The following is a 15598-nucleotide window of genomic DNA, read 5'->3' on the forward strand; positions in this document are numbered from 1 at the left end:
TGAGGGAATCGGGTGGTAGTGCAGCGGGTTAAGCACAGGTGGCGCAAAGCGCAAGGACCAGGCGTAAGGATCCCAGTTTGAGCCCCCAGATCCCCACCTGCAGGGGAGTCGCTTCTCAAGCAGTGAAGCGGGTCTGCAGGTGTCTTTCACTTCCCCCCTCTGCCTTCCCCTCTTCTCCATTTCTTTCTGTCCTATCCAACAACAATGACATCAATAACAAAACAATGAAAAACTAAGGGCAACAAAAAGGAATAAACAAATATTAAAAAAAGAAAAGAAAGTCTGCTTGAAGGGGGTCCAATTGTAGCACAGCGGGTTAAGTGCACGTGGGGCAAAGCGCATGGACTGGAATAAGGATCCCAGCTCTAGCCCCGATTCCCCACCTACAGGGAGGTTGCCTTACAAGCATTAAAGCAGGTCTGCAGGTGTCTATCTTTTTCTCCCCCTTTCTGTCTTCCGCATCTCTTGATTTCTTTGTGTCCTATCCAACAATAACAACATTAATAGTAGCATTAATAATAACCACAATAAGGATAAAACAACCAGGGCAACAAAAGGGGGAAAAAATGGCCTCCAGGAGCAGTGGATTTGTGTTGCAGGCACTGAGCCCCAGCAATAACCCTGGAGGCAAAAAAAAAAAAAAAAAAAAGGCTGCTTGAGCCCCTTTGAACAAATCAAACAGTACTATGTTATCTGTAAGGTACTGTAAGGTAGAGTTTTCCTGAAACATATTCTATGAAAATAGATGTAAAGGAAGTGATTAGTAAGGGTTAGACTTCATTAGAGCAATGGCATATGCCTGTTTTTAATATGCATATGGTATTAAATGAATTAATTTTTACTTGGAAGTCACACTGTCTTCTGACACTAGTGTGCTAATTGCCGATAGCTAGATTTATATAAAATCATGACATTTAAGAGTCATCTATTAAATCTGTACTATGTACTGCTACATGTAAAGATGCCTGTCCGGATTTAAGGTCTACCCTAATCCAAGATGATAACTTAATCTTATCTGTAAACACCCTGTTTTCCAATTAAGTTTGAATTCACAGGTTTTAGGTAGACATGGGATTTTGGAGAAGTAGTAGCAGCTATTATTATCCAAAATTTATAGGTGAGAAAGCAAACTGAGATGTTAAGTAGTATATGCAAGATGGCATATCCAGAAGAAATGCCTTGCCTTTTATTTTTCTTGCAGTGACGCGACCGTTTGCATGTGTGATTCTACTGCTTTCAGGACTTTTTTCTCTCTTAATATTTCAATATTTATTTGTTTATTTATCTATCTACTACTGGATAGAGATGGAGAGAAATTGAGAAGTGAGAGGGAGATAAAGGCAAAGACACAAGACACCTGCAGCCCAACTTCATCATTCATGAAGTTTTCCCACCTTCAGGGGAGCAGGGACTTGAAATCGGGTCCTTGTGCACTATAATGTTTGTGCTTAACCAGGTGAGCCTGTGCTTGGTCACCTTCCACTCTTACTAGTTCAGATAAATAGGAGGAAGTTGGAAAGGAAAGCAAAAGAAGGAATGTCTACAGCATTGCTTTGCCACCCATGAAGCTTCCGCCCGTGCATAGTTCTCCCTTGTGGTACTGGGACTGGAACTTGAACCCTATGGCCGGCCATCCGTGTACATTGTAAGACACACTACTGAGAGCTGTCTCTCTCAGTCTCAGACATATTATTTTGCATTCCAGAGTTTAGTGAATTATCAGATGTGTGTAAATAATTTAGTATGTAGAGTGAATAAATTCTTCAAATGTTGCGTTGTAAGGACATCTGTTACAACATGAGCTTTCTCTTGAGTCTGGTTCCTCACAACTGCTTTTTTTCCCTTCCCAGGGAGAAACTCACTTTTGCTGCTACTAGGCCATCATCAGTTCTCATTGAACAACTTGCAGTGTGTGTCAGCAAAGGGGAGCCTGTGTTGCTGGTGGGAGAGACTGGGACTGGCAAGACATCTACTGTGCAGTACTTGGCGCATATTACTGGTATGTGCTACTGGAGCAGTAATATAGTGAATCTTTACATGAAGTTTGAATGTTAAAATTCTTGAATGTAAAATAAGAACAGAAGATTAAAAAATTTGGAATGACTTCTTTGCCATTTCTCTTTTTAAAAGGTCACCGTTTGAAGGTTATCAACATGAATCAGCAAAGTGACACTGCAGATTTGCTTGGAGGGTAAGTATGGTTTTAAATTATTTTGTTTTCAGTGCTTGAGGCAAGCAATACTGCTTTCCAGTAAAGCTCAAATCTAGCTCTGGAAAAATATTCAAAGACTTTCATATTTTTGTCTGTGTAGATGTCTTTTTCTTGGTAACATGCACTGCCGTGTGGGTCATCCCAGGCTCTCCGCCACCTGGCCACTGGTGGCGGAGACCAGGGAAGCCCTGGAGATTCCTAGGGGAGCCCTGGTGACGAGGGTGAAATGCACGGAGAGGAAGGAAACACAAGACCAGCTTTAGGGACAACTCGTTTATTGGAGGACATAAGCAGATAGATAGACCCAAAAGGTTGAGAGAGATTAAGATAATCATTAAGCCATACACACAATGCAGAGTTAAATCTTGACCTGTTAGGTGTTTGATCTTAGCTGGGAAGTTACCATACAGGATTTGGTCATGAGCTCACAATGCATAGGTAGGACTTTTTCTCTAAGGGTGGATTACAAGCACCTCTGGGTGTTGGGGGTGTGTGTGGGGGGTGGCAGTAGAACAAAGCCAGGATATTTGCAGTGGGTCTCAGGTAATTCATGGCTCTTCTTCAAAGGGAATGGGGGAGCATCTATAGGAAGGTACCCTGTCTGGGAAAGCCCATCCATCTTAAGTTCATGAGGTCAAGAGGACCTGCCTATCACAACCTCCACCCCCCAGGAAGGAGAGAACTTGGGTCAACTTGATCAGACTCTCATGAAAATGATGGCTTGGACTTCCCAGACAGTGGTCCCTTTCCCCACATTTGGTTGTGCCACTGCCTGGCCCCCTGCTTGGTTATCTCTGAAATACTGAATAGTAAGGGGTGTTATACATGTGTAACATTTCTCAGTTCTCTGCATAACAGTTCATCAGTCATAATTTTAATTTGTGCTGAGACTATAAAACCGATGGATGCTATTGACATACTTCATGCTGAACTATATTGGGATCTTTCCCATTAGTTCTGAGCAGTTGCTTTAAAAAAAATCCCTACACACATAAAATAATGACTTTTATTTTTATATGTCCTTTTTCCTCTCGAAAGCTTTCTTTTCTCTCTGCATGAATCTCTCCATTTAGTTCTTTGAGGATTGTGTTATACTGTAGTTGTATTTTTACCACTCTTCACTCAGTGTTTCCCACTCTTAAGTAGACCATTACATTAAAAGACTGTATCCTCTGAAGCCTTTCCGTTTCTTACCCTACTTTCCCATTACTTATCTTTTGTTCTCCACCTGTCCTTTATTATTTACTTAGTTAATGCTTTTAAACTGGTCTTTTTTCATCAAGTTTTTGAGTGATTTTTTTTTTAAAGTCTCCAGTTCTGCTTTTACTGTGCAACTTCTTTCTCCAATGATTTTTCTTTTCCTTTTTTTTTTTCTTCATATTAATCTCCCCACTCATTGGGATATTTGGCAATGGCAATGTGCTTACTGATAGTTGTGATAATTACTTAACCAGTCATGTTTGCATTGCAGTGTATTCCTCCTATTCTGTACAATACACATCTTTAGTAGAAACCTAATAAATGTTCCTAATAGAAACATCGAACATTGTCAGAAACTGCCTCTTATATATGACTATGTTGTCAGCTAGTTGCAAGTAGTTTTTAAATGTATAAAGTACTCAGAAGTCCATGTATGCTTTGATGCAACTGATCATGTATATACGGGTTAGAATTAAGATATGATGACTGGGGGGGTCAGGCAGTAGTGCAAAAGGTTACACGCACAGGGCGTGAAGCACAAGGACCGGCATAAGGATCCCAGTTCGAGCCCCTGGCTCTCCACCTGCAGGGGAGTCACAGGCGGTGAAGCAGGTCTGCAGGTTTCTGTCTTTCTCTCCCCCTCTCTGTCTTCCCTCCTTTCTCCATTTCTTCTGTCCTATCTAACAATGATGACATCAGTAACAACAACAACAACAATAACTACTACAACAATCAATAACAAGGGCAACGAAAGTGGGGAAAAAAAGTTACTCATTTTATGAAGAGAAACAGTAGACACCAGAGAATTGATCTGGTATAAATGGTGTTGGGGATTGAACCCCAGGGGGCTCATTCATGAAGTCCTGCTCTCCCTGCTGAGGTCCCCCTCCCTCCCTCTCTTCCCCTTTTACCTCACCCCCTCCATGCACTCTATCCATCCAACTTTTATATCCCTTTCCCCCTTCTACTACCTACCCCACTGAAAAGACATAAGCTGAATATACTTTAAATCGGCATCAGATGTTATGTTTTTCATTGATAGAGTCTATCAATCTTAATAAGATATGATTTGACATTAAATCGATGTTACATATGGGGCCAGGTGGTTAGCATGAGTGAGACCCAGGTTTAAGCCCTGATCCCCAACCTGAAAGTGAGAATTAGTGATGGAGCAGTGTTGTAATACCTCTTCTCTTTGCTTCTCTCCCTCTTCATCTTTGTCTTATCCTCTGTCAAAAGGGGAAGAAAACAGATAAATGGCCACTTGGAACAATGGCATTATCTTGCAGAGACAACCCCAGCTGCAGCCCTTGGTAGCAAAAATAAGCACATAAACAAACATGTTAATATGTCTTTAAATGATAGTACTTTTAAATAGGAGTGAGAAAAATGGACTATAATTTAAACCTTTAAAATAAACTTCAGATATTTTTGGTAGTATTACTGATGTTGTTTAAGTAGAATCTTTGAATTATTCTGTTTTCCAATATCTGTTAGCTTCAGAGGAATTACATTGATGTTTTTATTTCAGTTACAAACCAGTGGACCACAAGCTTATTTGGTTACCTCTGCGGGAAGGATTTGAGGAGCTCTTTGCCCAGACATTTTCCAAGAAGCAAAACTTTACCTTCCTTGGACACATTCAGACCTGTTTTAGGCAGAAACGGTGGCATGACCTCCTTAAACTAATGCAACATGTATACAAGTCAGCTGTCAACAAGAATGGAAAAGAGAGTGACACTGGTAAGAATGTGAGCTAGCAGGAGAAACTGCTAGTGGGAGGATGTGACGTTAAGATTTAATTAAGACTTAGAAAAAGATTATAAGGGAGAATGTATCAATGAAAATTAGAACGTGATCACTTGTGGCACCCAAGATGGTTGTTATCTGAAATGTTGCTGCTTCTGGGATTCTAAGTGGGTTTTTATAAAAACGTGGTAGTGTTGATGCACACATACATCCATTCTTAGCTTAATCACTCACTACTGACCAAGAGATAAAGCAGGGTGGGAAAGAGCTAATAACGGTTATGCAAAGAGACTCTCACACCCCAAGGATCTAAAGCTTCAGGCTCAGTTTGGCTTCTTTGCCAAGTCGGTCAGCACTGCTGAGCCCTGTGAGTTTCTAAACAAATTCCATTTGTAGTAGGTTCTGAGGCAATTATTCACCATGTTCTCCCACCACACAGCCCCACTGCTAGGCCACTGAGGTGTAGATCTCCTGAATTTCCTGGTCAGTTTTCTGTCCCCTGATGTCAGCACAGGGCCTACCCCTTGCTGCTCCATCCTCTGAGGGCAGTAACAGTGGAGACTCACAGTTGCTTCTGGTGAGTCTTAGGGGAGTCCTCTCCTCGCTTCAGCAGTCTTTTTGTTGGTAAAGCAGACTGGAGGTGTTGCCTCAGCCGGTAAACTGTCAGACTGTTACCAGCCGCTCAATCTCTCCTTAGTCTCCTCTCTGTCCTCGAGCCACACATATTTGCATTCACCGGTGATTTGGTGGGTTCCTGAAGTTCTAGTCCTGTCATGTTGTGGTCCCTTATGATCTCCTTTGGTATTCCTAGTTGACCTAGGAGAGGAGAGAAACACAGCTGCTGCTGCTCCGTAGCCCCGCCTCCCTGGACATTTTTTATACTTCTGTCTCAAAAATTTCTTCCCCAGTATTTGATTAATTAGATGATCCTTCCATCCATCCTTATTTAAATTATTTATATATTTATTTTTATGTTTATTTGTCTCCAGGGTTATTGCTCGGGCTTGGTGCCTGCACCACGAATCCATTACTCCTGGAGGCTTTTTTCCCCCCTTTTGTTGCCTTTGTTGTTTAATGTTGTTGTTGTGGTTATTATTATTGTTGTTGTGGATAGGACAGAGAGAAATGGAAGGGGGATACAGAAAGAAAGATAGACGCCTGCAGACCTGCTTTGTGTCTTTCTGTCCCCCTCTCTGTCTTCCCCTCCTCTCTCATTTCTCTCTGTCCTATCCAACAATGACGACATCAACAACAACAACAATAAGAACAGTAATAAAACAAGGGCAACAATAAGGAATAAATAAATTTTAAAAATCTAAGTGGTTTTTTTAAAAAAAATAATAATGATTAACTAGGTTATAGGATAACAGTGGTACAATTTCACACAGTTCCCACCACCAGAATTCCATATTCTATCTCCTCCATTGGAAGGTTTCCTATTCATTATCCCTCTGTGAGTATGAACCAAAAATCTTTATTGGGTCTGCAAAATGGGAGATGTAATTTCTTCTCTGCTGAGCATGGACATTGGCAAGTTAATCCATGCCCCCAGCCTGTTTCTATCTTTCCCTAATGGCATGGGACTCTGAAGAGGTGAGGTTCCAGGAAACATTGGTGAGGTCATCTGCCCAAGGAAGTCAGGATGGCATCATGGTATTGTCTGCAATTTGGTGGTTGAAAGGTGATAATAAGTAAAGCATGACACATTGTCAATAAACAGGAACCTAAAGGTGAGAATAAAGCAGATGAAACTAAAGGTCTTTGTGTGGGAAGAGCTAGGAAGTCTGTTTTAGTTATATTCCAATGGCCACATGACTAGTAATTTTTGCGTGAGCCCTATAAGCTAACAAGCAGGTGAACTAAAAGTACTATCTGGGAAGATAGTGTCAGAGTTGAGAATAGGATTACTAAACTGGATTAGCCAGAAACTTGAACCCAAATATGAAGAAAGTATATAATTACCGTTAATTGGAAACAGCATTGATCTGACATAGGGCCCATATCTATTCATATTTAGCATAGGAACTTGTGTAATCTCTGCATCCCTACTAGTGTGAGCTCACAGTCCATGGTCACAGAATTAGATGTTCTTTTGTATGTGTTTTACATATTATAATCCAGTAGGTGTTAAATTCTTGTCTTCTTTTCTAGGACCCCTCTTAAAAGAGAAATGGGAAGCATTTGGTTTTAGACTCAGTCATGCCCAACAACAGATGAAGATGACTGAAAATGCCCTATTGTTTGCATTTGTGGAGGTATTTTGCTTTAGTTATTTGGGTTAAAGAAATTGCTTTGATGCAAAATTGAGGTTTTTATGCAGGTTACTGTCTTTTCTTCTTTTTTTTAAACATGTCTTTTTAATTTTTAAGGCCTTTTTTTTTTTTTTTACTTTTTTAAAATTTGCTTTTTCTCCTCCTTTGTTGCCCTTGTTTTATTTTGTTGTTGTAGTTATTATTGTTGTTGTTATTGATGTTGTTGTTGTTGGGTAGGACAGAGAAATGGAGAGAGGTGGGGAAGACACAGGGGGAGAGAAAGACACCTGCAGACCTACTTCACCGCCTGTGAAGCGACTCCCTTGCGGATGGGGAGCTGGGTGCTTGAACCCAGGATCCTTACGCCACTCCTTGCACTTAGCACTATGTGCGCTTAAACCGATGTGCTACTGTCCAACCCCTGTCTTTTTAATTTTTTTAAATATTTTTTATTTATTTATTGTTGGATAGAGATAGAAATTGGGGGGGTAAAATAAGAGAGGGAAATAGACAGAGACAGACATTTGCAGACCTGCTTCAACATTTGTGAAGCTTTTATCCTACTGGTGGGGACCAGGGCCTTGAACTCGGGTCCTTGTGTACCGTAATGTTTGTGCTTAAGCATGTAAGCTACCGCCTGGCCCCTATCTTTTTTCTTTTCATGTTGTTTTTTCAGTGCTTTTTCTGTTTTAATTTAGTAAACTATGAAATGAAGATTTAAAAAAAATGTTTTTACGCAAATTGTGAGATCTTAGCTAACAATTATTTTTAAAGATGTACTTGGAAACAACTGTTGAACTACTGGTTCCTTCACTTTTGACATTTGAATAGTTACTTTGAAGAGGTGGGGAATAGCATAGTAGTTACATGAAAGATTTTTGTGCCTTAGGCCCTGAGGTCTCAATCAACCTCTGGGATCACTTTAAGTCAGAGCGTAAGGACTGCTTTCATTTAAAAAATATTTTTTTATTGTTGTTATAGTTATTGTTGTTATTGATGTCCTCGTCATTGGATAGGACAGAGAGAAATCAAGAGAGGATGGGAAGACAGAGTGGGGTAGAGAAAGACAGATACCTGCAGACCTGCTTCACCGCTTGTGAAGCGACTCCCAGCAGGTGGGGAGCCTGGGGTTGGAACCAGGATCCTTATTCCGGTCCTTGCACTTTGCACCACATGCACTTAACCTGCTGCCCCCAAAATGAGTTTTTTGACTTAGTTTTCTGGGTTTTAAAATCTCCTATGAATGAGATCATCCCATTTTCTTTCTAGTTCTGGTTTATCTTAGTTAACATGATTCCTTCAAGTTCCAAGATGCCATCACAGGGAAATAAGAAACTATATTTACTTGGCAGCTATTGTCTTATAAACCATTTCCCCAATAAAATGATTTGGAAATGAAAAATATTAATAAAAAATAAAATAAAACATCGATTTGACGTTAACTCTGGTATCCAGCTGACAGCTATTTAGTTTTTTAAATTATGAGAGTATCAAATGGGACATGCTTGATTTTTCCTCTTTTGCTAATTCTGCCTAAATATTTATTTTTATTGTTATTAAATATATACTGTTGTTGTTACTATTATTATTATTATTATTTTTACAAGAGCACTGCTAAGCTCTGGTTTATGGTGGTGCTGGGGACCAAACCTGGGATCTTTGGTGCCTAAGACCTGAAAGTCTTTTTGCATAACCGTTATGCTGTCTCCCCCTGCTTTTTAAACTCCACTCTTGGTGTTTTTATCTGAAAGGATTCTTAACATTTTATTTTTATCTTTTTTTAGGGTACATTAGCTCAGGCTGTAAAGAAAGGAGAATGGATCTTGTTGGATGAGATTAATCTGGCTGCTCCTGAAACATTAGAATGCCTGAGTGGTTTACTTGAAGGATCTTCTGGGTCGTTGATTTTGCTGGATCGAGGAGACACAGGTAGCACTTGATCTCTTAGGGGTTTGATTTAGTGCCAGACCTTTTGGCTTCTTCAAAACAAGAATGTTTGGCTAAGTAGTTTATATTGACCCACTTATAAGATTTGTTCATTCCTCAGATACTAATTTTCTGCAAAATCCTGTTTATAAGTATGCAAAAAATTATAAGATAACTTTAGACACTTGTACGTATAACAGATACGTACATTAAAGGGTAAATTTTGTGTTGTTGAATAGCTGATAGAAGATCAATAACAGCTAACAACCATATCATAAGATGTTAGGAAGCCACTGACCAAGCCCGACTGCAAACCAAGACAGATATGGACAGAGTAACGATGTTCAAAGATTTATTCACACCGACACACAAGACGCACATACAGGGGAACTCAACGCTGAGGGTTCACTAACTGGGATTGCTTCCCGGGCTAGGAATGTTCAAAGATTTATTCACATAAGCACACTCACTCAGTCTTACTCATACAGGGGAACTCAGCCTCTCCAAAAAGGCCGGGGGTTCACTAGTTGGGACTACACCCTGGGCTAGGCACATTCAAAGATTTATTCACACAGACACACAAGACACACATACAGGGGAACTCAGCGCTAAGGGTTCACTAGCTGGGACTGCACCCTGGGCTAGGAACTCGAACTCTGAAACTCACAGCTTTATACTCTCAAGGGATGAGGATTACACAAGCAGGATGTACACTTTAAGGAAAACTGTTACACATTACATCTTGAGCAAAGCAAAGGGCACAATTACATTCTTTATCTAAACAGTACATTCCAGTCTCTAGTCTTTTATCTCATTAGAGCAGGTATACATAAGCAAAATGAGCTAGTAAAGTTGAGTGGGTACTTCAAAAATTCAAACTCACATAAACACTTATTTTGTAACATCATTCTTGTAAGTTCAAATAAGTCATCTATGGCTGCCCAGATTCAGGTGTACCTGTGGGAGAGGTCAGTTTGTTTCTCAACTTTTACGTCTTTTACTTGTAAAGCAAGTCTCTAAGATGGAGGAACTCTCAAAATGTGGAGCTCTTGCTCTCAGAGATGGTAAAAAGCATAAAATTGGGAGTCGGGCGGTAGGTAGCGCAGTGGGTTAAGGGCACCTGGCGCAAAGTGCAAGGACCGTCATAAGGATCCTGGTTTGAACCCCTGGCTCCCCACCTGCAGGGGAGTCGCTTTACAGGTGGTGAAGCAGGTCTGCAGGTTTCTATCTTTCTCTCCCCCTCTCTGTTTTCCCCTCCGCTCTCCATTTCTCTGTGTCCTATCCAACGACAACAACAATAATAACTACAACAGTAAAACAACCAGGGCAACAAAAGGAAATAAATATTTTTTAAAAAACATAAAATTAAATTATATATATTGGTCTCAATACTTTATTTCAGAAAAGAGGATAGGTTTGAACATCAGCCACCAACGTGGTTGAGTCAGGCCAGGACTGCTTAATGTTGGGTCTTGTGACTTGATTGTTAAATTTAATGATTATAATTTTCTCTTAACAGAACCATTGGTTCGACATCCTGATTTTCGTTTGTTTGCCTGCATGAATCCAGCAACTGATGTGGGCAAGAGAAATCTCCCACCAGGAATAAGAAACAGGTAAAGGAACATGGTCTCATGGCTGGAAATTGTTTTTTATATTTCTTGCTTCCTTTTCTTACGTCTCCTTCCTTCCTTCCTTCCTTCCTTCCTTCCTTCCTTCCTTCCTTCCTTCCTTCCCTCTCTCCCTCTTTCTCTCTCCCTCTCTCCCTCTCTCCCTCCCACCTACTTACCTACCTACCTACCTACCAGTTTGAGTGTGAGACCTTTGATGCCTTGAGCATGAAAATCATGTAACTGTTACTGATTGCTTGTCCTTTGTACTATGTGTGCTTAACCTGGTGCATCAGCACCTATCCCCCCAAAACAAACATCTTTCTACATTCCAATAGTCTTAGAGGCATTAGACATTTTGAGTTTTTTTTAATTCTTTAAAAAATTTTATTTATTTATTTATTTCCTTTTGTTGCCCTTGTCTTACTGTTGTAGTTATTATTGTTGTCATTGTTGTTGGACAGGACAGAGAGAAATGAAGAGAGGAGGGGAAAGATAGAGAAGGGAAGAGAAAGACACCTGCAAACCTGCTTCACCTGTGGGGTGACTACAGGTGGGGAGCCAGGGCTGGAACCGGGATCCTTACGCTGGTCCTTGCGCTTTGTGCCACCTGCGCTTAACCCACTGCGCTACAGCCTCACTCCCAAGTTTTGTTTTGTTTTGTTTTTTAAATCACTAAGCACTTCTTCTAGTGTTTGCCCTTTTTCCGTAGCCAGTCAACAGCGTCAGGTTGAGCCTGATGTAAAGTTTCGAGACCTCCTTTGAATCTGGAGAGGTGGCAGTTGTTGACTATGTGGGTCATAGTCTGTCTGTAGCCGCAGGGGCAGTTCGGGTCGTCTCTGGCTCCCCAGCGATGGAACATAGCGGCGCACCGGCCATGGCCTGTTCGATAGTGATTGAGGAGGGCCCAATCATAACGTGCTAGGTCAAAGCCGGGTTGATGCTTGCAGGGGTCTGTGATGAGGTGTTTGTTCTTTACCTCAGCTGACTGCCAACTCTGTTTCCAAGAGTCTGGAACAGAGAAGTTCAGTGTAGGCGTAGGGGACCAGATTGGGTGACGAGACGTCAAGCGTTGGACAGGGTGGGTGAAGATATCCGCATATATTGGCAGGTCCGGTCGAGCGTAGACGTGGGAAATGAACTTAGATGATGCCGCATCCCGACGAATATCTGATGGGGCGATGTTGCTAAGAACTGGCAGCCATGGAACCGGGGTGGAACGGATGGTTCCAGAAATTATCCTCATGGAGGAATATAATTTGGAATCGACCAAGTGGACATGGGGGCTACGGAACCATACTGGGGCATAGTATTCTGCAGTGGAATAGCATAATGCCAGAGATGATGATCATAGTGTGGAAGCGCTCGCGCCCCATGAGGAGCTGGCCAGTCTTGCAATGATGTTAATCCTTGCACCCACCTTTGCTGCAGTTTTTATGAGATGTTCGTGAAATGACAGAGTGCGATCGAGAGTAACGCCAAGATAGACTGGCTGGGCTTCATGCCGGATTCTCGTATCGCCAAGCTGCACATTAAGCTCATGCGAGGCCGAGGCATGGTGTAGATGGAAAACAGATGATACCGTTTTTGGAGTGCTAGGGGTTAGTTGCCATTTTTTACAGTAATCAGATATCAGAGACATGTCTTTCGTGAGTGTTTCCTCGAGGATGTCGAACTTGGATGCCTGAGTTGCACAGCAGATGTCATCGGCGTAGATGAACTTCCTTGAAGAAGTTTCTGGGAGGTCATTGATGTAAATATTAAATAGCGTAGGAGCCAGAACAGAGCCCTGGGGGAGGCCACTTGAGACAAGTCTCCATCTGCTAGACTTGTCACCCAGATGCACCTGGAATCTTCTGTTTTGGAGAAGAAACGATATAGTGTTGGCCACCCACACTGATTAGTATGAACAAAATATCTAATTGTTTGTGTTTTATGTATGCAAGATAAATCACTTTTCATTAAAGTTTCATTTTTTATTTTGAAGATTTTATTTATTTATTTATTTATTTATTTATTTATTTATTTATTTATCTATTAATGAGACAGATAGAAGGGGAGAGAGAGAAAGAACCAGACATCATTCTGGCACATGTGCTGCTGGGGATTGTACTCAGGACCGTATGCTTGAGAGTCCAGTGCTTTATCCACTGTGCCACTTCCCAGACCATGACTTTTTAAGTTTTAAAATTGAGCTACATTTGACTCTTAAGCATGAGGTCTTGAGTTCAACCCCTTGCATTGAATGTGTCAGTGACATGCTCTGGTATACTCTTGTTCATTAATCTTCAAACCGAAGGAAGCAAACATTAAAATAAATAAATAAATAACGCGCTAAAAGTATCATCTCTTATAATAAAAGGTTCATAGGGAATTTTTAGAAACCAAATCAAATTATTGAATTGTATTTTTCCTTTGTTCCAACTATGTTATTTTTTTATGGTAAGAGGTTTTTTTTTTTTTTTTTGGTGTATATTTGCTTTTGTTTGATAACAGTTTCCTTCTACAGCCTTGCTTATGGTGGTGCCAGGGATTAAACCTAGAATGTGTGCATATATTTTTAATTGCATGTACTTATAGTCAAAGCCGTGTGAAAACAAGACGAAAAGGTGTTTTTTTTTTTTTGTAACTATTACAAGAATTTGTAGGTGACTTCACTGTAAAGAAATAGTATTGTTAGAGTTGAAAAGTTACATTTTTTATTATGATCAGTGTCTCAAGTTGAATTTTTTTTTTTTTAACATCTTGGTACTATAACTAGTTAACATGACATTTTCAAAACTTGTGATTGTTGACACTACTAACTTAAAAAAAAAGTCATGGGAGTCAGTGGGTTAAGTGCACATGGCTCGAAGCGTATGGACCAGTAAGGATCCCGATTTTAGCTCCCAGCTCCCCACCTGCAGGGGCTCGCTTCACAGGCGGTGAAGCAGGTCTGCAGTTGTCTTTCTCTTCCCTTCTGTCTTCCCCTCCTCTCTCCATTTTTTTTGTCTTATCTAAAGACGACATCAGTAACAACAACAATAGTAACTATAACAACAGTAAAAAATAAGGCACCAAAAGGGGAGAAAAACGTCATTGTATAAAAATTTTTTCAGGTTCACAGAGTTGTACGTAGAAGAATTGGAAAGTAAGGAAGACTTACAAATTCTTATTGTGGATTATCTGAAAGGATTGAGTGTGAGCAAGAACACAGTTCAAGGAATCATAAAGTAGGTTCTCTACCGTGTCTTTTTATAAACTTGTTTTCTTAACACAATTGTATGCATCATTTGTCTAGACTTACTTTGCTTTTTAACTGATGGAAGGAATATTACTTAAATTGCTGTTTTAAAGCAATAGAAACCTTATGATAGCTCTTGTATTTTTCTAAGTAAACTATACGAAAGACTGAGTCACTGCCTATGAAAACCTAATGCTGTTTGGTGTTTTAGTTATTTTCTCTTTCTCTCTCTTTTTTTTTAATACCAGAACACTGATAAGAATCTCTTTTCATCACCGTCATGTTACCTCCCCAACTTACTTTTTTTTTTTTTTTTTTAAAGTTTTTCTTTATTTGATTGAAATAAATCGAGGGAAGGGAAGATAGACAGTGAGAGAGAAAGATACCTATAGTACTGCTTCACCACTTGTTGAAGTCCCGTGTCTCCCCCCCCCACCCCCCCGCTCCTACAGGTTGGGATGTTCTAATTCTATATAGATAAATGATTGAATCCCTGGGGAAAATTATGCCTTATATTTCAATCTTTCAATTAAACCTTTTTCAGTATACATATTTGGCTATGTGAAGGCAAGGATTTTGGTAAAATTGAGTCAGATTTGGAGATAGAGTTTTAGCTGAAAAACATATCTTTCTGCCCTTTGACATTTGATCATTGCTACTGATAGAATCTTCATTTCCCTCTTAAAATTATAGCCAACTGTGCCACACTGGGTTTGTAATTTGTATATTCCTGCCAAGGCCTCTTGACATTTCATTAGCTTTTACTTAAGAATTAGGTGCTTTAAGGGCTGGAAACATAGCGAAGTAGTTTCTACAACATATTTTCATGCCAAAGTTTAAGGACTTGGTTCAGTTCATAGTACCACCATAAGCAGTACTCTGGTTAAGCAAAGACTGTGTGGGGGTTGCCCAACCTTCCTCTTTTACAAGACATATTGCAGCTTGATTTTCTCAACTTCTCCAAAGAATCTGATATTTTATTATAATAAAAATCTCTAGGTGCCTGGGAAGTGACACAGTAGATAAAACATTAGACTGTTAAGCATAAACTCTAGAGTTAGATCCCCAGAATCCCATGTATCATAGTGATGTTTTGGTTCTCTCCCCCCTTTAATAAACATATTTTAAAAAATAACCTTTGTATGTATGAGAAATAGATTTGAAATTGAAAGTCTGAGATACTTCAGATATATATATATATATATATATATATATATATATATATTTAAATTATTTATTTCCCCCTTTGTTGTCCTTGTTGTTTTATTGTTGTAGTAGTTATTGTTGTTGTCATCATCGTTGTTGGATAGGACAGAGACAAATGGAGAGAGGAGGGGAAGACAGAGAGGCAGAGAGAAAGATAGACACCTGCAGACCTGCTCCACTGCCTGTGAAGCGACTCATCTGCAGGTGGGGAGCCAGGCAG

General features: G+C 40.1%; 1 protein-coding gene across 1 annotated transcript in view; it reads left to right on the plus strand.

Annotated features, from left to right (window-relative positions):
• The window catches only part of MDN1 (midasin AAA ATPase 1), a 151166-nt gene that overhangs the window by 40170 nt on the left and 95398 nt on the right, over positions 1-15598 (plus strand). The window contains exons 14-20 of the mRNA XM_060205395.1: positions 1851-1999; positions 2131-2191; positions 4944-5155; positions 7313-7416; positions 9198-9342; positions 10859-10955; positions 14048-14161. Coding sequence (XP_060061378.1) covers positions 1851-1999; positions 2131-2191; positions 4944-5155; positions 7313-7416; positions 9198-9342; positions 10859-10955; positions 14048-14161 — 882 coding nt within the window. The remainder of the gene's footprint in view (positions 1-1850; positions 2000-2130; positions 2192-4943; positions 5156-7312; positions 7417-9197; positions 9343-10858; positions 10956-14047; positions 14162-15598) is intronic.

Source organism: Erinaceus europaeus, chromosome 13 (genome assembly GCF_950295315.1).
Source record: "Erinaceus europaeus chromosome 13, mEriEur2.1, whole genome shotgun sequence".
NCBI classification, from domain to species: Eukaryota; Metazoa; Chordata; class Mammalia; order Eulipotyphla; family Erinaceidae; genus Erinaceus; species Erinaceus europaeus.